The following is a 25,353-nucleotide window of genomic DNA, read 5'->3' as shown; positions in this document are numbered from 1 at the left end:
TGCTACCTTGGTGTCGACGAGGCTGTCGACATATGGAATGATCATCAGTCAAAGGATGATGAACCGAGGTACATTTGATTGCGCAGGTTTAGGATGCGTGTCAACGTAGGAGACTATAAGAGTGATGCCTCCTTCCTTTTGTGCGATGATATGGTTAGGAAAGTTGCTCCTCAGACCTGCAAGTTGTTGGTTGACACGGCTTGTGTTTTCTTTTATTTGATGTGTCATCATTTATTGGATGAATTATTATTTGCTTCTTTTGTTTCAACAGCTTCATTTTGATGTTTTTGTTCTTTACGTAGAGTTTGGGTTCTTCTATGTATCCTGTCGACCTTGATTCAATGTTCGGTGATCCGCTCATACTCGAGGTTGGAAGTAAATCAGATGATTATCTTGATGGATCTGTCTGTTACAACGTTCTCCAGGTTTTTACTCATCCCGATCTTCTCGATGTATTCCTTAACTTTAGTGACTACTTTCCTGTTGCTGATCCTAAGGTTATTGTTTTTGTTTTTTCGTAGATATTCTCTAGTTAATACTATCTATGTCTTTCTCTAAGTATCGGAAAATTGTATATTTGTGGTTCAAGATGGTTTGCATGCCAGTCTTATTGTAGTCTCTCCGGTTGACCATGATTTTCCGGTGGTCATCAATGATGTTGAGGTTGTTGATGATGTTCATGCCAGGAACAATGATTCAGACTGCAAGTTAATGTCCAAGAAAGGTTATGGCCGTAAATGGAAGCGTGGTCAAAGATCTTATGAAGTTGTCGGGGACAACTTCTCAATGCTGAAGAGGGTTGTCAGGGCAAGACGTGGGTAGTTTGTATGATTGTTTGTTCTGTTTGAATAATCTGTTGTCGTGTTTCTTTGCTGAATTGTAGTAGTGTTCGATGGTGTAGGGTTGTATTGGTTTTGTTGTACCGAACCTTTCTTTTGGCAGCATTTTCCTAATGTTCCTTTTGTGTTTGTAGATCCATATGGTTGGAAGTTTACGTATATGTAAACACCCTCTTGCTGACCTCCTTTGTCATCGTGTATCTTTTATCATCCAAGTAATGTTTTGTTTTATGTCCCAACCATTAAATCTTTTGTATTCTCATTTTTCTCTCTCTCTTCATGTTCTTATATTAAACAAAGACTTTGTGTTATAATGGATCCTAATATTAGCCTATGAATATATCATAGTTTCAATTTTCGTTTTTGTTATTGATAAAAGTAATTTATTTATTTTTATAACTTTTTCAAGAAACCTTGCATCATTTAACTAAGCTATTCGATATCATTCATTTAACCTTCACCTCTGTGATGAATATATTTCAGAATTATTTTATTTCAATTAATCAGTCTCAAATATCCTTTCGTGTTACAACATTTATTTTTAGTTCGTTGTTCTTTATCACCGTCTAATGTGTTTTTTTACTCTTCTTTTAATATCGTTATTTTCCTTCCGCTGAGTAATTACTAGATATTGTTAAGTTATCTCGGTCGTTTCAATGAGATATGTTCATAAAATTGTGGCAAATGTTTTTTAGTCATGTTAAAATCTCAGTGTTTATGAATTAATTTAAAATAAAGGAATTTATTTTTTTTTTCTTTGTTTATTTGCGTTTAGTTTAGTTTGTGTTTTCCATACAAAACAGGCTAATGTTAAAGAAAGAAGAAATAATATGCATTGGTATAGACTTTATCAAAATATCTAAGGGGATTTTGTGTGATGTTAACTTAGTTAAAATAGTAATCTTCTAAATTTCAATATTTTCTCCATCACTAAGATGCCAATGCAATCAATCAAATTCATTAATGGGTTTGGTTTTAGATGTAATTTTTATGAGGTCTGAGCTTATGCACTCATCACTCATTGCAGTACACGTTTTTTCCATATATATATATATATATTTCCAATCAGTCTTAATTTTTTTTACTACCCATCTTTCGTTGCTACAGTTGCTGTAATAAATGCTCTCACCTACAAAAGGTATAGATATGTATTGGTTAATATTTTATTTTTACTGTACTTGATATAATTTCCTTTTTGAATCCGCTTTGCCTCTGCACACATCTATCTTTTTCTTTATAAATACGGCATTCCTCATCTATTAGAAAGACACCAAGCAACGAAAAGTCTCCTCTAATAGAGCAATATTATTTAAACATGGTATTTATTCCAACAGTTTCTGTTTAGTAAACTCTTAATCATGTTACTGTTTTAGAAAATTATCCAGTTATTATAGTCACCCTATTACTAACTTCTCTCAATACTCTCATAACAAATAAAAATGATTATACCGTTTACCTCTTTGGCTGCTTCGAAAATTGGTAGGATGGACTGGAGGGTGAGGGTTAGGGTCATAAGAATGTGGACTGTTGAGAGTGAGATTTTTTCTGGGAGGGTCAACTCAATGGAACTCATTCTTCTTGATGTGGAGGTGAGTTTATTTGATATTTACTCATACTTAAATATATTAGTTCGTCTTTACGTCTGTTCATATATTTATATTTATTTCAAGATTTTTGCATCTTTTCTTTGATACACTAAGCCTTTATGTTTGATGTGCATGGTTTTGAAAAGGTTGAATGTTTTGTACATGGAAATATTATGTGGATCTTATCAGTGTTGTATCTGTTTTGTACAGCAACATCATCCACGCTACCATTCCATCTCACTGTGTTGGACGTTTCAGGTTGTCTTTTAGGGAACTATCAGTTCATGTACTCACTGTGTTTCATGTGACTGAGAGTATCAACTCTTTCCAAGGTTTTGTTATTTTGTCATCCTTTCCTATTTGTGATGTAATCTGTAAATCTGTAATTTGCAATATTGGGAATATTTTTAATTTCTTATTTGTAATACCCTTTGTGACTATAAATTTCAAATATAAATTTTTCAAATTTGTTGATCATTTTATTTGATGTCATCTGCCATCTAGGCTGGAAATGATGACTTCTACCCTACTTAGTTTAACAAACTCAAGGGAAGGAAGATGTTGTTCAAGGTTCAGAAGTGTACTACTGCGAGTTGTATATTTGACGGTTCGTTCAGAGTTAAGAGGGTCTGTGACCAGCCCTCTGTTGTCGAGGCATTTAACTCTATTGGTGTTGAATGCACTCCTTCTGAGGTTAAATTAATTCCCTTTTTGATGCAATTGATGAAATTGTTTAGAGCTTCGTTTAATTAGTTTAATTTGATTTATGTTGAAGCTGTCTCCGACGCACCCGTAACTGATAGCGTTGTTGTGAATCATGTTTCCAAGTCTGTTGATGATTCTGATGATGAGGAGTTTGTTTCCAACCTTATTGTAAGCCCAAATAGCGTGCTTGATGTGAATCATGAGGTTGGTTTGTCTATGTTTTGAATTATGCTTTGGTCTCCGTTGTGGATCTATGGTACATTTTTGAATTTTAGAAATTTGTCCATTGTGTTTTTGGCAGCCTGAAGCCAACGGCCTTAGCGATGATGTCTACCACCTATCAGGCGAGAACGAAGTTGCTGGTGCTTTCGAAGGTGTTGGCGATGGCAAAGGTTCTTCCGTGTCTGCTGTTGTTTATGAGGTTGCGAGGCCCACCCGCAGAATCCCTAGGGTTAAGAGTAGCCTTGCTCAAGCCTTTCTCAACGTTGATTCTGATGATGAACCTTTGTCCTTGAAGCTTGGGTGTAATGCTGGTGTGGTGTTGGAGTTTGTTTGTTTGATATGTAGATGTGTCTGTTCTGTTGTATTCATGTTGGTTTTCCATCATGGATTGTTTTGTGTGTAATAATTTGGAAAACAGTTTATGGTTGTGTAATATGACAATGAATTAGTTCGATGGATGGTGGTCTAGGAACACTGTCTTCAAGCTATATCACTAGGACCAAGTTTCAATTGTTGAACTTTGTATGAATATTTATGTTCTATGTATCAGTTTATCTTCTATATTATCGTGCATTTTCCAATTCAATCCATATGTTATGCTTCATTGTTATGTTTGATTTTAATATATTATGTTTAGTTTGACTTATTCTCCAATGTTTTTTGGAGGCTTCGGGAATTGCAGTGTTTGAAGCTGCATTAATGGAAATAATCCTATTTTATCATCTATCTTACTTAGTAAAAAACTTTTGCGTTTTGCCATGTTAATTAATTAATTTAGCTTATAACGTGATTTATTTCAGTTGTCTCATTTAAAATTGATTAGCTACTTCTTTAGTATTCTTTATCTTTAGTTTTGTATTTTACTTTATCTTTTGGCCGTATTGTGCATTTAATTGTACATGGTTATTTCTATACATAATATTTTTAATTTTTTTTTGGCTTTTTAATGGAGGTATAATTCTTTCAAGTTAATAGCATACAACGGCAAAATGCCCACAAATAATATGATAAAACCTAAGTCACCGAAATACTCATGCTTCCGGATCTGCAACGTTGACGTCCAAATCATTGCTTGAATTTGTAATTGATTGATATAGATCTTTCAATAGGAACTGAACAAACACCGCGCCAAGACACAAAATCAAAGGCCGCACAAGACGACGAACAACAAAACGATGCACTTAGACGACGAAATCACAAAAAAAATACAAAAGGAAAAACTTGATAGATGTGAAAATCACTTATTTAGATTGAAAGAAAAGGGGAAAAAATGTAGAGGGGTGATTCTAGGTCCAAAAATGATCTAAAACCACCCCTCATCGATGAACGAAGAAGAAAAAAAGTTTAGAGAGAAGTTGGTGTTTCTCTCCCTAGAAAACTTTGGTGCTGATTTTTAGAAGCGACGGTTTCTTTTATTAATGGTTTAATACAATCTTGAATTTATTGCATTTTTTTTAACAAAGGCATGGGTTTTTCTTTAGTAGGATTGATCAGAATAATAATTCAACTCTTCAGCGTATTTCATCTTCTATCTTTAAATTTTTTAGTCACATGGGCTATTTTTGTTGGGTATTAGATGCTGGGCTTGAGTGTATGGGCCTTTGAACACTATGTGTCCTATTCATCGTTGTCCATTCCGTTTTCTTTGACATTTTCCTTCATTTGAAGGCATGTTTTTTCATTTTATCGTATTTGGTGGAGTTTGTTATGCTGTTCGCTTAACGTCCAAGTGTTTGGTATAAACTCCTCACAACTTTTGTGCATACCTAATCATCAAGAACTTAATTAACACTCCTTTGTTTTTCGCGTTGCATTCTTCTTATGTCCATCTATTTTCTGTTTCGTCTGCTTATTGGGACCCCTTCATTGGAGGAGTTCTTCTTAATTTCCTGTTTATCTTTCTTCCTTGGGTTGAATTTCTTGACACCGTTTTCATTGGGTGTGGCATATGATTTGTTCATGCGCTTGGGTTTGTTCGCACCTTTTGGTGCAGCATTGACTGGGGTTATCATTTTTTTTTCCAAAATGTTCTATTTGGCCAATGATCTGTGTTCGATGGTTTATGATTTATGATTTATCCCCTCTTCTGATGCATTTGTTCTTATAAGCTATTACGTGATTGTCCCACCCTTTTTCTTTTGCAGGTGACCAATCTGGTGGTGTTGTTGGATTCAACTTAGGGTTTATGTATGAATGATTTTTATAATTAATATTTTTCCCGATCATTTTCATGGACTTTGGTGAAGACCGGTTTGGTTCACCTTGTAACAGCCCGATTTCTAGCTAGATTTATTTTCTATTATTTTATTATGTGTTTTATGTGCATGTGTGTGATTATTCTTCATTGGGTGCATTTCCATGGGTTTCCGTGTTAGAAGGGTATTTTAGTCATTTTGGACTTAGGGGTATTTATGTCATTTTGTGAGAACGGGATAATTATAAATTTTGAGTGAGAATTATTTTTAGTATTTAGTGTGAACCATTAGTTTTACCAGGTGACTAGAGTAATAATTGATATTTTACCGTTTAGTGACCGTTGGTGATGTTTTACCGTTGTTTGACCGATATTAGTGAATTACCGTTGTGTGGGTAGAAACATTTGTTAAATTGAATAGAAATGGGTTAAATCCATTAGGTTTGAGAGTTAGGCCCATTAAGGGGACTTGATATAAAAACCTAGTCTTGTGAGAAATTTCCTCACACTTTCATTTCATAAGATATTTTTGAGAGAGTTAGAGAGAGAAAGTGGGAGCAAGAGGAGAAAAGGGTTAGAGAGAAAAGGACTTGAAGAATCAAGGGGTGAAGAGAGCTAGGAGCAAAATTGAAGCCTAAGCTAGGGAGATTAATCTAACTAAGGTAAGGGGGTTAGAATTCATCATAATCATTATTGCAATTTTTCAATTATTTGTATGATAAGTGCTTAATTGGGTGAATTGATTAATTGTTCATAAATGATGAAATTCGTGCTCTAATTATGATGACATGTTTGAATGTATGAAGTTATGGATAATTGAATTGTTGTTAGTTGAATTACATGTTCAAAGTGTATGAAAAGGGTATGTGTTGAAAATATGCTCAATTGGTGAATTATCCTTTGTTGTTGTTGAATTGTGATAAGTTTCATGATCAATTGATGTTGTTGTTGATATGTCATGTTGTTGATGATAATTCATGGCTTGGGTTTGCATGATTCATGATTTGTGTTGAGAAATGAGATGTTGTTGGTGTTTTGGTGAAAATTGGTGAATTGGTTATCAATTGATCATGTAACTTATCACAATTCAAAAAATTGATGTTGTTGTTGATATGTCATGTTGTTGATGATAATTCATGGCTTGGGTTTGCATGATTCATGATTTGTGTTGAGAAATGAGATGTTGTTGGTGTTTTGGTGAAAATTGGTGAATTGGTCCTAATGTCAATTGTTTTCATGTTGATTGAGTCTTTTTAGTCATATTGACCTATAAACATCATCTAGAAACACATTTGGGCAATGAGTGATCAAAATTTGGGAATTTTGGGTGAAAAGGGGTTGAAACCCGTAACATTTTCTGCTGAACTGTGAACGTTCGCTTAGAGGTTCGCTTAAGCGACCTGTAAGCGAGCATTCATACATTTTTTCTGGGTTCAGGTCGCTTAAGCGACCTACGAGCGAGCTGGTAAGCGAATTTTATGGTAGCTACTGGAACTCGTTCGTTTAAGCGAACATGTGGTCGCTTAAGAGAACTGGTGAGCGACCAGTCAGCAACCTGAAAGCGAACAATGTTGTTGTTTACTGGAACTCGTTTGCTTAAGCGAACCAGGTGGTCGCTTAAGCGAACAAGCCCAGTTTCAGCCACTTTTGAATTTTGTTCCAGGTCTTTGGGGGCCAATCCGAGCTTTGTAAAATGATTCTTTAAACATGTTTAACTACTGTTTAGTCCCCTAAACCTACTGAAACAATATTAGCTTGCCTAAACTTGAAATTGTTCATTTGAGTCTTAACTTGGAAGTTTTTGGGAATTCTAAACTTTTGTCGAAACCAAACTTTTGCAAACAATGGAACTTACAAGTTGAACCTACAGCTCATATAGACTTAGGTAAGACTTGTAAGAGTAGTCAAACATCTTAATCAAGTCAAAAGTGATAATTCGGGTGGGAATGTGAAAGATTGTGAAATTGGGTTTTTCATACGAACTTAAGTTGTTCTTGGATTAAAGTCTAATGGTCCGGGGGCGGCTTAAGCTCATGACTATATGATTGATTAAGGTTGTTTGAGAACTTTCAACTTGGCTATGTTGTTTTGTCTTGGGATTTGTCAATGTTGGCCGTTTACCACTTGACACGGTTTTTGGTCGAAAATGTTTCTTGAGCCAATTATCTTATGAAATATCGTGACTATTCTTATATGACTAAGTGAAGTTGTATGAATGAATAATTGTATGATTAATATGATGATATCATGAGATGTGTATGCTATCTTACTTAGAATGTGAGACATGTTGAAATGGTGAGACTACATGAGATAGTAAATGTTGAATGACATTGTTGATTATTGATGATCATGTTGATATGGTGATGATGAGTGTTATGATTTGATTGTGTATGGACATGCTTTCTTGATAATGCAAATGTTGTGGAGATGATCAATATAATTGGGAGTTGTCCTATATATTGTGGTGAAAATTGTGGATTGTTGTCGCATTATCGAGTCTTGTTACATGTCCATGCATCATAAGTCGTGTTGAGATTTGATATGATGTTTTTGTTGCATCATTGGGCTCCGGCCTAGCAGAGATCATTGGTGATCTAGTTTGTGGACTTCGGTGAGTCTTTTATGCTTGATGGATATCAGGAGCTTTCTCCGGTATCGGTGTTATAGAGTCTAGGTGGCTCTGATCTAGGGGTTGCCATAGTCTAGATTGTTTATTTGGATTATTGTTCATGTTTGGAGATATACCCGTGTGTTGGGGTTTTGAGATTTCATCTATGTTGATGTAATAATTGATTTATGACATGTATATTTTGAGTACTCTCGTTTATATTCCACTGCGACTGTTGAAGTTTATACACATGTTTATGGTTTTGAATTTTTGTGTGATGACGTAACATCTATTTCTTGAATAAATGTATTATTCGCATGTTTAATTGCTTTAATAGAAATAGGAGTGTTACACACCTCATTCTTTTTTTAATTTTTATTTTGGTTTATGTTCTTGGGTGCTGATCCACCGTTTTTTATTTCTGCAGACTTACCTTTTGTTGATATTATTTGCATAATATCGAAACTGTGTCTGTGAGTCCTACTTGGATGGTAGCAAAGTAGTTGTAGGTCTACTTTTCTGGGCTGCCACCACTTCCTCTTTACTGGTAAGTTTCTCTCTTTTATGAGGAATACAACCAGATCATGCTACAGCTGTGTTCCATTTGGTTATTTTTTTAGAGGTTGTATTTGTTTATTTATTTATTAGATGTTTGTTTCCCGATATGTGCCTTTCCACATGCTTTAATATTTCCTGGTCCGCACTCTGCTTTTGGTTAGACATGTACTTTCCTCCTTCATTTAATGCCTCTGTATTTCTGATGCTTTTCTGCCCTGCTATTTACCTTTCATGTAGGATACTCTGCTTTTTTCTTTTTAGTTTTGTTTAATACTAAATCCTTTTTTTAACAGAATATATGATTTATGATGTATGCAATTTTGTTTCTCACGTGTTTTGTGAATTTTAAAGTTTAATCTTTATATTTTTAAATTAGATTCAAATTTCTTCCTTTCCCTCCCCAATGTTTTTGTCTCTTTTTGTCTATTTCTCTATTTATAGGTGCATGCCCTGTGTTTTTGTATGCCACACATGAATTCAGCTTTCACTTTACTTTTTTAGTTTTTGATTTGATCATAAATGTATAAGTTTTTTGATATCGACGGTTTGCATGAATTTCTTGGTGGGAAAAGACTCATGACCTTTGCTGATTTCGCAACCTCATCGGAGTGTGGGGTTGTCATTGTTATTGGTTTCTACCTTGGTGTCGACGAGGGTGTCAACCTGTGGAATGATCATCAGTCAAAGGATGATGAACCGAGGTACATTTGCTATTATACTTAAACAATATTTAAGTGACTGTTTTTTTGATCAAAAGTTGATAGTGTTGTTTTGATTGCGCAAGTTTAGGCTGCGTGTCAACGTAGGTGACTATAAGAGTGACGCCTCCTTCCTTGTGTGCGATGATATGGTTAGGAAAGTTGCACCTCGGACCTGCAAGTTGTTGGTTGACACGGTTTGTGTTTTCTTTTATTGGATGAATTATTCTTTGCTTCTTTTGTTTCAGCAGCTTCATTTTGATGTTTTTGTTCTTTACGTAGAGTTTGGGTTCTTCCGTGTATCATGTCGAGCTTGATTCAATGTTTGGTGATCCGCTCATACTCGAGGTTGGAAGTAAATCTGATGATTATCTTGATGGATCTGTCTGTCACGTTGTTCTCCGAGTTTTTACTCATCCCGATCTGCTCGATGTATTCCTTAACTTTAGTGACTACTTTCCTGTTGTTGATCCTAAGGTTATTGTTTTTGTTTTTTCGTAGATATTCTCCAGTTAATACTATCTGTCTTTCTCTAAGTATCAGAAAATTGTATATTTGTGGTTCAGGATGATTTGCATGCCAGTCTTATTGCAGTCTCTCCGGTTGACCATGATTTTCCGATGGTCATCGATGATGTTGAGGTTGTTGATGATGTTCATGCCAGGAACAATGATTCAGGCTGCAAGTTATTGTCCAAGAAAGGTTATGGCCGTAAACAGAAGCGTGGTTAAAGATCTTATGAAGTTGTCGGGGACAACTTCATAATGCTGAAGAGGGTTGTCAGGGCAAGACCTGGATAGTTTGTATGATTGCTTGTTCTGTTTGAATAATTTGTTGTCCTGTTTCTTTGCTGAATTGTAGTAGTGTTCGATGGTGTAGGGTTGTATTGGTTTTGTTGTACCGAACCTTTCTTTTGGCAGCATTTTCCTTATGTTCCTTGTGTGTTTTTAGATCCATATGGTTGGAAGTTTATGTAACGCCCTCTCTAATTATTTGATTATTTTAAATGAGTTTAGAATATACTTATATGATTTGTGTGATTTATATGATTTATTTTGATGAGTGATATTTTGTTATGATATATGTTATATATTTATTAATATAATATATATGTTATTTGATTTAGAAATATATATGTTATTTGATTTAGAAATGTATATATGTCATTTGTTATAGAAATATATACACGATTTGTTGCAGAAATAAATGTGATTTGTTATAGAAATAAATGTTATTTATTGTGGAAATATGTATGATTTGTTGTAGAAATATATATAATCTGTTATAGAAATATGTATGATTTGTTATGGAAATATATATATATATGTTATAGAGATATATTTGTTATTTATTATTGTTATAGAAACATTTTATATATATATATATATATATATATTGGGATATAATATTAATATTTGGATTTAAGAGAAAAATAAGTAGGTTAAAGATTTATATAAATAGGAGAGACCTAGTTTAGAAAAACATAACGTACGTACGACTGCTTTTGGAGAAAAGGGAGAAAAGCCAAGAGAAGAGGGAGAGACCTAGAGGGGCTGCGATTTCCTGATTATAAGGTAAGGGTGAGACTAACTTTGCAATTCTATTAAGTATGTGAATCAATGGTTAAGTTTAACATGAATTAGGATGAGTTTAAGAAGAATCGGAAATTAGGTCAAATTGATAGAATTGATGATTAAACGGTGGAAACTTGTTAAAAAGATGTAGAAACTGCCCTTAGACCTTAAATAATGATTTAGATGAATTCTGGAATTGAAATTAGGCTTAGAACCTTGTTAGATGATGATTTTCGTTTAGAAAGTGCATCATGTCCGAGCCTAGATTCATCGCTCGCCACGACGAGCTATGATCCTCGCCTCGCGAGTGATGATCTTCATCGCTCGCCACGCGAGCCTTCCCCTTCGCCTCGCGAGTGTTTTGGTATTGCTCGCCATTGCGAGCAACCTTACTCGCCATAGCGAGCTAAGGCAGAGAGCATGTTAGATTTTGTGTTTCGACCTTTTGAGTTGAACCTTAGATGCCTTTGAGTACCTTTAGGTGCCTACTATTGATTAGAGAATGATTTAGAACGAGATTGAACCTATAACAACCTTAGTTGGAAAGTTGGCTTGTACTCGCCACGGCGAGCAGATGCTCTCGCCTCGCGAGCACTTCCAGAATTGAGTGTTTTTAGTGCATTGTGAGACTTGAGTTGCTTGGATTGGTTAGAAATGAACTTTAGGTACATAGTGTGACCTATTAAAGATAATGATTGTGAATTGTGAAGCTATATTGAAATGCTAAGTGTTTATAATGTGATTTATTGATTGATTGCATTACTTGAATTATTATTGAATGATCAGGAAGTTGTTGAAAATGAATTGGTATTAAGTTGTTGATATAATCTGATTATGCTGCTATTGTTATTTAACTAAGTTACATGAGTTGTTGTTGATTATCATTTGATATTGTTATATCCTGAGATGTTTATGTGTCGCTTATGTTGCTGTTGTTGGTTATGTGAAATATTTATATGCCTTATGTGGAAGATGTTTGATGTTTAAGTTGTTGATGCTTCACATTAATATTGTTATGTTGTGAATTGCAATTGATATATTGATATCTCTCTATTGTTGTGTGATTTGACTGTGCTACTGCTGTTATTTAACTAAGTGCATGATGTCTATATATATATTATGAAATGATGACGTTTAGCTCCAAATTATTGGATGCATGATGATATGTTGATTACGATGATTACGGTGTTTTGTTGTTAAGAGTCCATGCATAGCATTTCATTGAGCTTTGTCCTCACCACGATTAGGAGCTTTGTCCTCCGCACGTTTTAGGAGCTTTGTCCTCCGCACGATAAAAATATATTAATACTTATGATGACGATTGGTACCACATGCATATAAGTGTCTAAGTTGCATTGTCGCATATGTCGAGTCAAGGTCGTTGTTGATGAATTATCATCCATGAGTTTGTCGAGTTGTGTTCTACCCATGTGTTGTTAAAGAAGTACCTACGAAGATTATACGATGTGAATTATATGATGTTGATCAAAATATTGCTATGTTGTTTAACATGTTGATTATGATATTGTTATGTTGCTACGTTGTTTAAGATATTGATTATGATATTGTTATGTTGCTATGTTGTTTAACATGTTGATTCTGATACTGTTATGTTGCTACGTTGTTTAAGATATTGATTATGATATTGTTACGTTGCTATGTTGTTTAAGATAATGATTATGATATTGTTAAGTTGTTATGATGTTGTGTATAATTGTTACTATTAAGTGATGAATATGTTGTTCTATATATGATTAATATTATTAAGTGAATATTATATTATGTTATTGATGATGATCGAATGTTGTGATTACTTGGTAATTGTTTATCAAAGATGCTATGATGTTTAAGATGATATTGTTTAAGATGTTTATGTTGAAGATTTATGATGTTGATTTTGGTGTTAGTATGTGTTGATTATATTTTCATAAGATGATGAATACGTTGTTGTTATATTAATATAAGAAGATGAATATGTTGTTGTTATATTATTATATTATGAAGAGATGATGTATATATAATTATTATTATTATTAAGTGAATATCATGTTATTATGACGAGATGATGTATATATAATTATTATTATTATTAAGTGAATATCATGTTACATTGTTGTTATATTATTATAAGAAGATGTTTATGTTATGATGTAGATAATTATTACTATTAATAAGAGATGATTATATTGTGTTGTTTTAAAGTTATTAGTGATGATGATTACATGATGATATCTATGAGTTGTTAAGTGTACTTGATGATGTTTATGTTAAATTGATAAGTTGTCTTTTATTAATGAAATTGATAATGAGATGTTTGATGAATAATTATTATTATGAATTAATGATGTTGTTATGCTATATATGAACTATGACTATGATGTGATGATCTATGTTTGTTACGATTTGGTTAATATGTGTTAAATGATAATTAGAAGTTGGTTGAGTTATTAAGAATTATTACATGAAGAATTATTATTACTAATAGATGAAGTTATTTGTGTTGTTAAATATAATTATTGAATTATATGCTTGATATTATTGTTTTGTGAAATCTCATCCCTTCTGCTTGAAAATGTTGCTCTTCGTATGAGTAACTTGCAGGTATTAATGATTAGTAGGAGTGGTGGCTCAAGTGTCTTTAGGTGCTCTGATACGTAACGGGATGGGAACTTTGTTATTGCTTTCTCTTCCTTACGTATTGTTTTTGAAGAATTATGACTATGTTTTTAGAATGGATTTTTATGACATAATTGTAAAGAGGCTTTAGTGCCAAAGACTGTTTTGATTATTGAATAATTTCCGCTGCGAAGTATTAAAGACTTTTTAGTTATTGAATTTTAAAGGATAAATAGTTATTTATACAGTATATGATTTTAAGAAAAGAATGTGACATTCCGTTTAGGTGAATTACTCTGATTAAATAAATGAAATTTTCGCGTTGGGAAAACGGGGTGTTACAGTTTACGTATATGTAAACACCCTCTTGCTGACCTCCTTTGTCATCGTGTATCTTTTATCATCGAAGTAATGTTTTGTTTTATGTCTCAACCATTAATTTTTTTGTATTCTCATTTTTTCTCTCTCTTCATGTTCTTATATTAAACAAAGACTTTGTGTTATAATGGATCCTTATATTAGCCTATGAATATATCATAGTTTCAATTTTCGTTTTTGTTTTTGATAAAAGTAATTTATTTATTTTTATAACTTTTTCTCCTTTCTATAAATAGTTGAGTTCAAGAAACCTTGCATCATTTAACCAAGCTACTTGATATCATTCAATTAACCTTCACCTCTGTGATGAATATATTTCGGAATTATTTTATTTCAATTAATCAGTCTCATATATCCTTTCGTGTTACATCATTTATTTTTAGTTCGTTGTTCTTTATCACCGTCTAATGTGTTTTTTTACTCTTCTTTTAACATCGTTATTTTCCTTCCGCTGAGTCATTACTAGATATTGTTAAGTTATCTCGGTCGTTTCAATGAGATATGTTCATAAAATTATGGCAAATTTTTTTTAGTCATGTCAAAATCTCAGTGTTTATGAATTAATTTAAAGGCTTAATTGCATTTTTCCCCCCTATCTTTTGCCAATTGTGCGATTTTGCACCCCCTCTTTTTTTTTTGAGCGATTTTGCACCCCATCTTTTTGCCCCCTTTCTGATTTTGCACCTCATCTTTGTGTTCAATTGCACTTTTGTCCCTTATCTTTTTTCTAATTGTGCGATTTTGCACCCTCACTTATATTTTTTGAGCGATTTTGCACCCTATCTTTTGTCCCTTTTCCCCTCTTTTAATGATGATTTTGAACAAAACACAGTTGGCAAAAGATAGGGTGCAAAATCGCTCAAAAAAAAGAGCGGGTGCAAAATCGCACAATTAACAAATGATAGGGGGAAAAGTGCAATTAAGCCTAATTTAAAATAAAGGAATTTGTTTTTTTTCTTTGTTTATTTGCGTTTAGTTTAGTTTGCGTTTTCCGTACAAAACAGGCTAATGTTAAAGAAAGAAGAAATAATATGCATTGGTATAGACTTTATCAAAATATTTAAGGGGATTTTGTGTGATGTTAACTTAGTTAAAATAGTAATCTTCTAAATTTCAATATTTTCTCCATCCCTAAGATGTCAATGCAATCAATCAAATTCATTAATGGGTTTGGTTTTAGATGTAATTTTTATGAGGTCTGAGCTTATGCACTCATCACTCGTTGCAGTACACATTTTTTCCATATCTATATATTGCCAATCAGTCTTAATTTTTTTTACTACCTATCTTTCGTTGCTACAATTGCTGTAATAAATACTCTCACATACAAAAGATATAGATATGTATTGGTTAATATTTTATTATTATTGTATCTGATATAATTTCCTTTTTGAATCCGCTTTGCCTCTGCACACATTTATCTTTTTCATTATAAATAAGGCATTCCTCATCTATTAGAAAGACACTAAGCAACGAAAAGTCTCCTCTAATAGAGCAATATTATTTAAACATGGTTTTAAACTCTATTCTCGTTTTAACTTCGGTATTTACTCCAACAGTTTCTGTTTAGTAAACTCTTAATCATGTTACTGTTTTAGAAAATTATCCAGTTATTATGGTCACCCTGTTACTAACTTCTCTCAATACTCTCTTAACAAATAAAAATGATTATATCTTTTACCTCTTTGGCTGCCTTGAAAAATGATAGGATGGACTGGAGGGTGAGGGTTAGGGTCATAAGAATGTGGACTGTTGAGAGTGAGATTTTTCCTGGGAGGGTCAACTCAATGGAACTCATTCTTCTTGATGTGGAGGTGAGTTTATTTGATATTTACTCATACTGAAATATATTAGTTCGTCTTTACGTCTGTTCATATATTTATATTTATTTCAAGATTTTTGCATCTTTTCTTTTATACACTAAGCCTTTATGTTTGATGTGCATGGTTTTGAAAAGGTTGAATGTTTTGTACATGGAAATATTATGTGGATCTTATCGGTGTTGTATCTGTTTTGTAGGGCAAAAAGATTCACGCTACCATTCCATCTCACTGTGTTGGACGTTTCAGGTTGTCTTTTAGGGAACTATCAGTTTATGTACTCACTGTGTTTCATGTGACTGAGAGTATCAACTCTTTCCAAGGTTTTGTTATTTGCTCATCAATTCCTATTTGTGATGTAATCTGTAAATCTGTAATTTGCAATATTGGGAATATTTTTAATTTCTTATTTGTAATACCCATTGTGACTATAAATTTCAAATATAAATTTTTCAAATTTGTTGATCATTTTCTTTGATGTCATCTGACATCTAGGCTGAAAATGCTGGCTTCTACCCTACTCAGTTTAACAAACTCAAGGGAAGGAAGATGTTGTTCAAGGTTGATAAGTGTAATGGTGCGAGTTTTATGTTTGACGGTTCGTTCAGAGTTAAGAGGGTCTGTGACCAGCCCTCTGTTGTCGAGGCATTTAAATCTATTGGTGTTGAATGCACTCCTTCTGAGGTTAAATTAATTCCCTTTTTGATGCAATTGATGAAATTGTTTAGCGCTTCGTTTAATTAGTTTATTTTGATTTATGTTCAGGCTGTCTCCGACGCACCCGTAACTGATAGCGTTGTTGTGAATCATGTATCCGAGTCTCTTGATGATTCCGACGCTGAGGAGTTTGTTTCCAACCTTATTGTAAGCCCGAATAGTGTGCTTGATGTGAACCATGTGGTATATTTTTTTAATTTTTGAATTTGTCCGTTGTGTTTTTGCAAGCCCGAAGCCAACGGCCTTAGCGATGATGTCTACCACCTATCAGGCGAGAACGAAGTTGCTGGTGCTTTCGAAGGTGTTGGCGATGGCGAAGGTTCTTCCGTGTCTGCTGTTGTTTTTGAGGTTGCGAGGCCCAGTCGCAGATTCCATGGGGTTAAGAGAAGCCTTGCTCAAGCCTTTGTCAACGTTGATTCTGATGATGAACCTTTGTCCAGGAAGTATGGAAAGTCTAAGGTTGCTTGAAGCTTGGTGTAATGCTGGTGTGGTCTTGGAGTTTGTTTGTTTGATATGTAGATGTAGATGTGTTTGTTCTGTTGTATTCCTGTTGGTTTTCCATCATGGATTGTTTTGTGTGTAATAATTTGGAAAACAGTTTATGGTTGTGTAATATGACAATGAATTGGTTCGATGGATGGTGGTCTAGGAACACTGTCTTCAAGCTATATCACTAGGACCAAGTTTCAATTGTTGAACTTTGTATGAATATTTATGTTCTATGTTTCAGTTTATCTTCTATATTATCGTGCATTTTCCAATTCAATCCATATGTTATGCTTCATTGTTATGTTTGATTTTAATATATTATATTTAGTTTGACTTATTCTCCAATGTTTTTTGGAGGCCTGGGGAATTGCAGTGTTTGAAGTTGCATGAATGGAAGTAATCCTATTTTATCAAGGTTGAGATCAACTGTTGTTGTTAAGTAATGGCTGACGGCGGACGGTGAGGAGGAGGAGGAACCTATGGTGTTAGAGTTTCAGAATGAAACTGTGTTAGGATGAGATTGAGAGATTAGGGTAGGATTGTTTCCTTAACTGGGCCTTGCCCAATTCCCGTTTACGGGAGGGATTGCATGACTAAAATAGTAGTGTGAATAAAAATAGGTGCAAACTTAATTTTTTATTGAATTACATTTAATTTAATATAAGATAAATACAATCAAACATCGATCGTCAATAGTTTTGAATTGAGTCTTTTAGTGTTAAGCCTTGTGCTCAATTTTTTTAGCCTATCTTTGTATCGTATCGATGTATTGAGCGTATTGAGCAGGACTTTTAGTTGAGTTGTATCAAAGCATACATCTTAACAAAAACAATATAATACACATATATCTAAATTGATTGATTGCCCATGTCTTTTACTCAGATCATTGATTAAATACGCGATCTTTAAATAAAAATCAAATCAACATAGTAATAACATGAGAATTAAAAATTAATATTTAACAAAGACAATAAACAACACGATTTCCTCAGGATCATATAAGGCAAAGTAACCTTCCCTTGAATTTAATAAGAATGCGAACAACACGGTTTCGCACTCAAGGAATGGAAGCGCAGACAATAGTCAACCTAGACAGTCATGTCATTTGTATATTTTGCGAACGAGTTAAATATTTTGTGCGGGAAAAGAAAACATACACGGTTAAAAAACTATTTCGATATTTTGTTGATAGTCTTTATGAATCGATTTGATTTACTCGATTATGCGCGAGCAACGTCATTACGTTTATTCAATCATGGATGTATATTTATTGTGCAGATCGAACAAATGCTTAATATTATTTTTAAATATCTATTATTATTTTGTTTAAAATTTTGATCCTTATTCATTTTATACCCAATACTATTTGATAAAAACGCATGGGTTTAATACTAGTATATCACCATTGAATATGCTCCTAGAGGTTTCATGGTCGGCATGCTTTTTAAAACATTGATGGATGATTATGATGTTCTAGATGGTGCACGCTTAATTCGTGGTCTCCAACATATATTTTATTTATAAGAAACTACTATTAAAATAAATATACTACTATATTTTTTAAGCATAAAATGAACTTTATTATAAAGCTGATATTTGTGGCTGAATTAAATATATACATTGGTGGCACCACCAAATTTCCAACTCAAGAAATCTTTTTCATCTTCCACAATTTACTCTCCTCCATTGCTTTCTTCTCAACCCAATTTTCTACTCCTTTTGTTTTTTTCTTTTCATTTTCTCTTCCTTTCAAGCTAGTTTTATTTTCATCACCATCTTAATTTGCATATTTGCAAAGGTATGCTTTTTATTTCATTTTTATTATTAATTGGTTTGTGTTGTGATGCATAATAAGAGTTTTTCTTCTTCATTTTGGGATCAAAATTTCAATTTTTCAAATGGGTATTGGGTTTTTATTTCTCTATGTTTCTCTAAAATGATTTGCATGCATTGGATTTTCATCTGAGGTGCAATTCAAGATTCCTTATAATATGCTTTTTTTTTAGGGCTAAATCTGTATTAGCTGTTGTTGAATTTTTGTTTCTGGATTTGAAAACTGGAATTACCAATGAATAATTGTGAAATGAAAACATTATGTGTTGACTTTCTTTCTTAATTCATTGGTTCCTTTCGAATTCTCACCCAAATTTGTTGATAAATGATTAGTTATGTTATTCTGTTTGTGAAGTTGATCAATAAACATAGAGATTTGATATGTGGATTCCTGTGATGAAATGTTTGTTATAAACTATTTTGTGACGTGTAATAATTTTTAGGACTTTTTGTGCATAAAAATTGTCATTTTGTAAGAAATTAATATTGTAAATCCGTTCTTACATTGCCCAAATATGTTTATATGATGGTGATTTCAGTTTTTAGGGTGTTTGGATGTAGAAGGACTTATTTTTCTTTTCTTAGCTATAAAATGTTTCTACAAAATGCATCAAGTGTGATTGCAATTGAAAATTGTAATGTTATAAGATGATCTTTTTTAATCTCAAATATTTACCAAAATATAGACGTAGTCTTTCGAACATACCCTTGGAACCTTTTTTTTGGCATATATGACTAAATGATTTTGTTTTGTGATCCCTAGTCATTACTTCAATGTTGCATCATAAAAAAGTTATAGGTTTATTGCTCATATTTGGTTGTTCCCACAAATATTGGCTTCTTTGTGATTCTCATTAAGGGGTCAAATATCAACCGTTAATTCCACAAATTTCCCTTTAAAAGGGAATTCAATTGAACATTGGTAATTTGTTTTTCAAAGTATAATTGCAATAAAATCTTATGTGAGTTGTAGCTCTTGTTCTCCGAGTACCTGATCTTATTGATTCTACTTCTACGTCTTGCTTGTCTGAAATAATTGCAGCTTTCTGACATTTGTATAGTGTATAGCAGGGTATTTTGCTGTAGGAGAAAATTTAATGGAATCTACATGCTTTGGTTCTAATGATGAAGTCTCACTAAAGCAAAAATGGAAATCCACTACAGAAGATACGACAATCTCTAGTGGTGAAAATAACTGCTTTGATTGCAATATTTGCTTGGAATCAGCAAATGATCCTGTGGTTACACTCTGTGGTCACCTGTATTGCTGGCCATGCATATATAAGTGGCTTAATGTCCAAAGCTCTTCTGTTGAACCGGATACGCAGCCGACATGCCCGGTTTGTAAAGCCGTGATCTCCCATACTTCATTAGTCCCACTTTACGGCCGAGGGAAATCTAATTCAGAAACCGAATCCAATAAACTACAGGTTGGTTTAGGTATACCTCATCGACCACCTCCTTATAACTTAAATGCTCTGTTAACTTCAAATCGCCCATCAAATCTACGTCACGAGCAGCAACTTCATCCGAACTATTTCCAGTCACAATCGCGACCAATTCATTATCAGCACTACATCCCTCACCTTTATGGAGGTCATGGTGCCAATGGATTACATTATCTTGGTGGTGCTGCTATGACTAGTTTCGTCAATCCTGTGATGGGTTTGTTTGGGGAGATGGTGTCGACAAGGATGTTTGGTGTATCTGATGCAAATTTGTTTGCGTACCCTCGTAACGGAAGTACCAGTCCTAGAATGAGAAGGCAGGAGATGCAGATTGACAAGTCTTTGAACAGAGTTTCAATCTTTCTTCTTTGTTGTTTTATTTTGTGTCTTCTCTTGTTTTGAAGATGTTGTATTTCAGACTGTATGTACAGCCACTTATCTTGTGTAGCCCTGAATATTGATGATGCCTTTATGGATCTACAATAGGCTGTCTGTTTACGTAGATAGTATGTTTTAGTATATTTTCTGATAATTATAATATGTGTGTAACTAAATGAGAGTGCATGTTCTTGTTTTGAAGAAGCAAATGACATTCAAGACATGGATATTTGCAAGTTTGGAGAGTGAATAGGAATTCTTATGCAACTCTACTCTGTTCACCCTACATTTCTAAAAAAATCAATTATATTTCTGGTATTACACTTCCAAAGACATATCACGTTTTTTTCCTTCATCAAAGTGATACCGGGGGTGTTCTTTTCTGCTGCGGTTATGGTGCATAAGGAAGGAAATCCTTATGCACCCTGCATAAATCTAGAAATTGTTTCTGTGAATTGTATTCCAAAACCATTAAATGTACTTAATGGTTTTCAGCATCCTGCATATATCATAGTATGTTTTGTATAAAATTATGTCAAAATCATTCTGTAAGTTGTACTCTAAAACCATTTCTAAATTTATGCAGGGTACATAAGGATTTCTTTATGCACCATAACCGCACCCGTTCTTTTCTACATTTACGTAACTTTTCCTTGCAAAGTACAAAATGTAGTTCCATTTGCTGGAGTAGCCTAGTTGGGAGGCTTTCCAAGCTGAAGTGAAAAAAATTAACGTTTCACATCAGTTCTATGGCAGACCCCAAAGAGTCTTATGACAACATGATGGTTAAACTCATAAAGGAAGCAATTTGTCATCCTATGTAGACTTGTTACTCTTCAAAGAAAGAACAAAATGTCGCAAAAGAAAACATAAGTTTCAACATTATTAATTTCTCAAAATATTTTAAAGATATGTTTTTCTCAAATTTTTTATAGTTAAGTTGTCAAAATTAAGAGTTTAGACAGACTCATTTTGCCTATTTGAAATTAACTTGTATGAGATTAGAAATTCACATCTTAAGGTGAATAAATTGCCTGTCCGCAGATAATGGTGGTTGAAATAGATAGTCAGCTCTAGTTTTTTAGTGAGAGAAACTCCAATTTCTTTCTAAATTTTTTTTCTCTTTTTGCTCATTGAGGAGGGGTGGTTTTAGATCATTTTTTGACCTAGAATCACTCCTATACATCTTTTTTCTCCTTTTCTTTCAATCTAAATAAGTGGCTTTCACATCTAATAAGTTTTTTCTTTTGTGTTTTTTGTGATTTCGTCGTCTAAGTGCGGCGTTTTGCAGATCCGGAAGAATTGGTATTTCGGTGACTTAAATTTTATCATATTATTTGTAGGCATTTTGCCATTTTATGCTATTAGGTGATGTTAGTTTGTTCGCAGATTCACCCTTTATTGTTATGTTTTTGTCAAAAAAAAAAAAATTGATTGTCCGCATTTTAACTTCGATCACTACATATATAATGCAATATCCACCAACTTTTTTTTTATCAGGGCAAGGAGCTTACCACATAATATAATAACTACATAAAAAATTTAAAATATCAGTTCCATTATTAAGAAAAAAACTGTCATGAACAAAATAAATCTAAAAGGAAGAAATTGAATTGGAAATAAGTCTAAAAAAAAAAAAAAAAAACTTTGGAAGTGTAAACTGAATTCCTCGTGGGTTTATTTGAGTTACCATGTTCACTGCGAGTCAAGTAAACTCAATTCAATTTCCAGTTTACAACTGTGTTATTTTACAATTTTAACAACCTTGGTTACGAACATATTATTTAGAATTCATGATCTAAGATTACTTTGAATAAATTAATGTTTGATTCATAATTTTAAACCACACTATATCTAAAATCTATGTACATCGAACACTATGCTCTTATGAATAGAAGTCTCATAATCATTGTTCTAGATAAAAAGTAAATTCACCGAAGGGAATGAGTAGCTTTGAACTTCTAATGCTAATACTTAAATAAAGTTAAAATAGACGGACTAAGATCTAACTGAAAATAAAATAAAGAAAATTAAACTTTCTTATTTAAAACAAATCAGCAAGAAAATTAAACTTTCTTATTTAAAGACAAATCAGCAATGCCAGCAATAAGATCATCAAGCGATTCTTCCTTCATGTCCTTTCGCAAAGAATTCTTTGATAGAGCTTTTTTCAACTCTTTAACAAGTTCACCTTCCTCAGATGGAATGTCCAAATCCCAGACTTTGAAGATACTCTCAGATGCCTGCTCACTCTCATCAGTTGCATAACCCATATCCCAGAATTTGAAGATATTCTCAGATGTCTGATCCATCTCATAAGTTGCAGAACCAAGGTCAAGTCCTAAATCAAATGTTTTGTTCGGTCTCAGGTCTTCATTATAAGTTGGCAAAAAAGGATTTCCTTGAAAAGTTGAAGAAGACAAGCTATCAGTGAATTCAGTGTCTATGCTTGTTTCTGTAGCCATACTTATTAGGCTAACATTATAAGTCGAAGAACGACTTTGTAAGTGCTCTACATCAGAAGTCGAAGATGACTGATTGAGTTGGAAAGTAGTATTTGACTCCTCACTAGAAGGAATACTTTGATTGCCATCTCCACCATCAACTTTAGAAGATTGAGATTCGGAACTGATAATTTCTAATAAAGCATTCCTCATAGGTATCCAATCACTTTCTGAAGTATCAAAATCGTTATTCAGGCATGAATCAACCCACGCAAGATCTTCAAGAGAAAAAATCTCATTCTGCTGAGAAACTGTGGAATTAGGTGTGACATAAGAAGCTAAAACTGCATTATCTGATTGTTCAACATCCATTGCTACAAGAACATAAAGATGCAAATCAGTAAAAAGAATTAACCAATTTGTGTGTATCAATTGAATATAATTTAATAACTTGTTTAATGATTATGGCAATCTCAATCTAAACAGCACTTAAAAATATTTGTATGGACATTCACAACACAACACAACACAAGAGATGTCATCCCAATGACAAGAAAAATATGGTAAAATTGATATTCATATCATACATGCGATGCAAGCATTAATGCAATATGGCTAGGGCCTAGAAAATCCATAGAGGAAACAACTCCACACCCTTATCAGTGATGCATAAAAGGTTTATAAGAGAAGATGCGAGTGAAAAGGAAATGAAGTTAATTGAGTTCGTCGAGATAGTTATAAATTAAAAACTGATTGTAGATTTAGTGTAAAAGGAGAGATGACTAAAGGGGAGACTTGCAAAATCTGGGATTTAACAGGTTGGGAGGAATCAGGCCCCTCAAAGAACCACAACAATTATTCTTTTTCTATATTATTCATTCACTCCCCTTTATACCAATTGCTATAACATAGCAATATAAAGTACTGTTTCAGATATAAAAAGAAGTGTTTTTTGGGATAAAACTATAATATGCCAGTTATTCAATAAACCTAGTTTCGTCCCACCTCTAAGTTCCTCTTTAAGCTTTCTACCCTCTACTTGATAGCCTATCATACCTCCACAACTAAATAAGTATTCTAACTAACTAATTAAGAGGCTCACCTAACAATATTTCCCCCTAAACATTCCCCTGTTCACAAGATGAACGCTTTATGATGGCTAGCAAAGAGTGGCAGTGTTGTCTAATAGCGGTGCTATAGCGTAGCCAAATAGCAGCTATAGAGATATAGCCTAGAATTTTTTTCAACAAACAGCTATCTCATGTGATCCCTGATTAACATCACTAATTGAAGGGTAAGAATGCCCTCTATTGTTCAATTAACCTTCGAGGCCCACTTCAAAGACCAACATGGAGGATAGACACCGGCTAAATCAATTGTGTTGGCAAGGACAATGGCAGCATGTCCTATTTGGCCAATGCGCGCGATGAACCCTAAATCTTATAAAACAATAGAAGTTTATTCAATTACATCGCGGCCACATTTATCCCCACATCAGCTATAATTTTATGTAATTTTTTTTTCACAATTTCAAGATCAAAACACAATCGAAACATAACCATCACCGCAATTTTAAACATTGATTACCACTAAAAAATACAAGTTATTTATTCAATAGAAAATTGAACAACCAAAAGCGTAATTACATTCAGTTTAATCATCTAATAAAGTAATAAAGGGGATAAGTGCATAAAAAATAACCACTAACTAGGGTTTTAGAACAACTAATATGATTATGAATCTATAAACAGTATATGTTTCGAAAAATCAATGAATACAATCAAAATCAAACATTATTTTACACCAGTAACATGAACAGAACAACGAATTAAGGGATAGATATATAAAACTCCGATTGAAAAATTGAAGGAGAAAAAGAGAGAAAGGGAACGAGATGCAAACCTGGATTAGACCAACGTTGCGACTAAGAGGAAACAACAATCAGCTGGTCGATATTTATGCAGATACGTTGTGAATTTTAGGAAGGGAAAGATACGTTTCTTTTTTGAAGTGAAAAAGAGATTCGTGATCGAAATTGTTTATAACGACGTGGGGTCGGTGGCTTTTAGATGGTGGTGTGGATTGAAAAATAGAGTGAATAGGCTTTTCCATCCTTCAATTTGTATTTCATCCTCAAATTTTTCAAAATAGTCAAGATGTCCTTAAATTTTATACGCGTCAATCAATTTCGTCTCGCCTTCAAGTCTCACCGTCAACAATGATAACATATGATGTTAGTGCCGATG

General features: G+C 33.4%; 2 protein-coding genes across 4 annotated transcripts; one reads left to right on the top strand and one right to left on the bottom strand.

Annotated features, from left to right (window-relative positions):
* Nucleotides 1-18,597: 18,597 nt before the first annotated feature.
* Nucleotides 18,598-20,981, top strand: LOC120577629 (E3 ubiquitin-protein ligase RMA3). 3 transcript variants are annotated; one of them, XM_039829348.1, is made up of 2 exons: nt 18,598-18,802; nt 19,906-20,981. In XM_039829348.1, the coding sequence occupies exon 2, from the start codon at nt 19,935-19,937 to the stop codon at nt 20,685-20,687; it is 753 nt and encodes a 250-aa protein (XP_039685282.1). In that variant the 5' UTR covers nt 18,598-18,802; nt 19,906-19,934; the 3' UTR covers nt 20,688-20,981. The 3 variants fall into 3 exon arrangements, with proteins under 3 accessions (XP_039685282.1, XP_039685281.1, XP_039685280.1); XM_039829347.1 differs by having other exon boundaries at nt 19,899-20,981; XM_039829346.1 differs by having other exon boundaries at nt 18,599-18,802; nt 19,909-20,981.
* Nucleotides 20,982-22,525: 1,544 nt separating this feature from the next.
* On the bottom strand, nt 22,526-25,213 carry LOC120577718 (uncharacterized). The gene is made up of 2 exons (XM_039829531.1): nt 25,010-25,213; nt 22,526-23,481 (listed from the first exon to the last, which is right to left on the bottom strand). The coding sequence occupies exon 2, from the start codon at nt 23,477-23,479 to the stop codon at nt 22,730-22,732; it is 750 nt and encodes a 249-aa protein (XP_039685465.1). The 5' UTR covers nt 23,480-23,481; nt 25,010-25,213; the 3' UTR covers nt 22,526-22,729.
* Between the last annotated feature and the right edge of the window lie 140 nt (nt 25,214-25,353).

This window comes from Medicago truncatula, chromosome 8 (assembly GCF_003473485.1).
Source record: "Medicago truncatula cultivar Jemalong A17 chromosome 8, MtrunA17r5.0-ANR, whole genome shotgun sequence".
Taxonomy (NCBI): Eukaryota; Viridiplantae; Streptophyta; class Magnoliopsida; order Fabales; family Fabaceae; genus Medicago; species Medicago truncatula.
This window is presented reverse-complemented; position numbering and strand designations above follow the sequence as displayed.

Coding starts and splice junctions, on each gene's coding strand:
- LOC120577718 (XM_039829531.1), bottom strand. CDS start 23,479: ATGGATGTTGAACAATCAGATAATGCAGTTTTAGCTTCTTATGTCACA.
- LOC120577629 (XM_039829348.1), top strand. CDS start 19,935: ATGGAATCTACATGCTTTGGTTCTAATGATGAAGTCTCACTAAAGCAA.